The following is a 2,070-nucleotide window of genomic DNA, read 5'->3' as shown; positions in this document are numbered from 1 at the left end:
TAAAAAGGAATGGTGCGGCCTTTTTTTTTGTTTTGATTCCTTCATGGAGGCCTGCCACTAACTGTTAACTTGTGTATTATTGTGCTATCAGACAGGAGGAACGGCAGTGAGAATTTACCAGCACAGTCACAAACCTTTCATCACACAGTTATCACGGTGATAAAGTTCAGCGGTAGTTACTCACCTCTCCAAAACCAAATATTACCCACTCAGGCAAGAGAGAGAATGGATTTCTATAAGATTGTGCTATATTAGCACCTATATTGCACCTAACTCCTGGCTACTGCTAAACCCAAGTGCCCAGTGCACTTTGAAGTATTGGTTATCAGAGCAGTCCTGTGAGCACGGAGGGACTGTGATCTACCGTTGTTTCATAGATGGGAGACAGGGGTGCAAGGCTGTGGTTAGATTGAGCAGTGGATACACCTTGCCATGAGCTTGGGCCCCTGGACCTCTGGGTCATTCAATTTGACTCAGCTGGAGCAGACTCCCTGCTACCAACATGACCATGCTTCCTCCCACAGCAAGCCCAAGGAGAGCGGTAAGAGACCTGTGGAGACAGATCTCTTCCCTATGGGGCTGGGACATGGTTTCCTGCTCAGGGCACTTCATTTAGTCATGGCTAGAAAAATTAAAGCTCCGATTCATAAACACTGGCAGTCACCTAATTTCTGTGTGTTTTTATGCAAGTTTTAATTGCTTCCCTGTCTTTGAAACCTGGACTTTGTATTATAGCTTAACCAACTAATTTGCTTAGGTGTTTTGGAGGGGCACACCACAACTACTCAAGTATATGGCGTGCTCAATAGGTAGATGATTATGTGTCTTATTTGTCTTCTTTATCCCCCAGGAAGATGAAGTTGCTCGTGACAGTCGATTCAATTTCAGTGGCTATGGCATGGGTCACTGCCTCCAAGTCAAAGATGGCACAGCAGTCAAGGCTACTCCACCCAACCCACCTCCGGCACCACCAAAGGATTCAGATTCCATCAAAAAGAAGTTTGTTGACCGTGCAAAAAGGATTGATACAATATCCCGTGCTGCATTCCCACTCGCCTTCCTAATTTTCAACATCTTTTACTGGATTACATACAAAATTATACGGCATGAGGACATTCACAAGAAATAGGCAACTCTGATTGACCAGGACTTCTTAGCCAAAGTGATCCACATGTAAATAAACCATGAAATGTCTTTCCGTCATTTGGACTAAGGATGTCTTTCCCCCCGAGGACACTGAAGAAAACATTAACAAACAGGAAAAGAAGTGTAGAAGGAAAAGTTATTGCATGAAAAAATATGCCATGAGACCAGTCAATGAGGATTCATTCCCCCTATGTACTCTCAGTGTTCTTCCAGATTCAGTATTGATCAAACATCTATAAATGGGGCCAAATTTTACCCAGCTTTGTCACCAAGATATCATATTTCAAAACAAAAGAGAATCAGAAAACAAACAATTCTCCTAAAACATCTACCAAGAGACCGTGGTGGCTACAGTACAGTGAGTTATAAGAGGACCAAACTTTTTCAGGATAATGTTGCCTTTCTATTTGAAACAAGTCTACTGAGCTACATTCCATGACCATGTCTGTAGTTAGTGGTTTCACCAAGGAGTCCTTTTGTGGGTTGTAAATTATTTCTACTGATAGGGGAGAGGAAAAAAAAAAATTGAAAAAAAAAAATTTATACTTTATTATCCTTGTGGGTGTGCATTTTAATATTAACTTGCTTTACTAGAATTGTAATTTTGGGGTTGAACTTGTGTGTTGTGTGGTTTATTTGATAGTTGACACTCTAAAACCAGTGAAACTGCCCGGTTCATTTTTGTTGGAAGACAGTGCACTTACTTCATTTTATTTCTGCTAATTTTACATGCAACTTGAGGTGCCAAACTGTATTTTACCTATTGTGCTACCCTGTACCACACTACTTAGTAAGAACTTGTTTCCTCAAAGGTGTAGCTCAGTTTAGCATTGAGTTTCTATTACTGCTCTCATTGTAGCTGCAATCAATAGCTCTATAGGTAAACACAACTTGTTTACAGACCTCTAATTTATATCTTTACTC

The 2,070-nt window shown here is 40.9% G+C and overlaps 1 protein-coding gene across 1 annotated transcript in view; it reads left to right on the top strand.

Annotated features, from left to right (window-relative positions):
- The window catches only part of LOC104165957 (glycine receptor subunit alpha-2-like), a gene marked incomplete at its 5' end in the record, with an annotated part of 28,236 nt that extends 27,107 nt beyond the window's left edge, over positions 1-1,129 (top strand). The window contains one exon of the mRNA XM_009705774.1: positions 851-1,129. Coding sequence (XP_009704076.1) covers positions 851-1,129 — 279 coding nt within the window. The remainder of the gene's footprint in view (positions 1-850) is intronic.
- Between the last annotated feature and the right edge of the window lie 941 nt (positions 1,130-2,070).

This window comes from Cariama cristata, unplaced genomic scaffold, assembly GCF_000690535.1.
Source record: "Cariama cristata isolate BGI_N322 unplaced genomic scaffold, ASM69053v1 scaffold11140, whole genome shotgun sequence".
Classification (NCBI taxonomy): Eukaryota; Metazoa; Chordata; class Aves; order Cariamiformes; family Cariamidae; genus Cariama; species Cariama cristata.
This window is presented reverse-complemented; position numbering and strand designations above follow the sequence as displayed.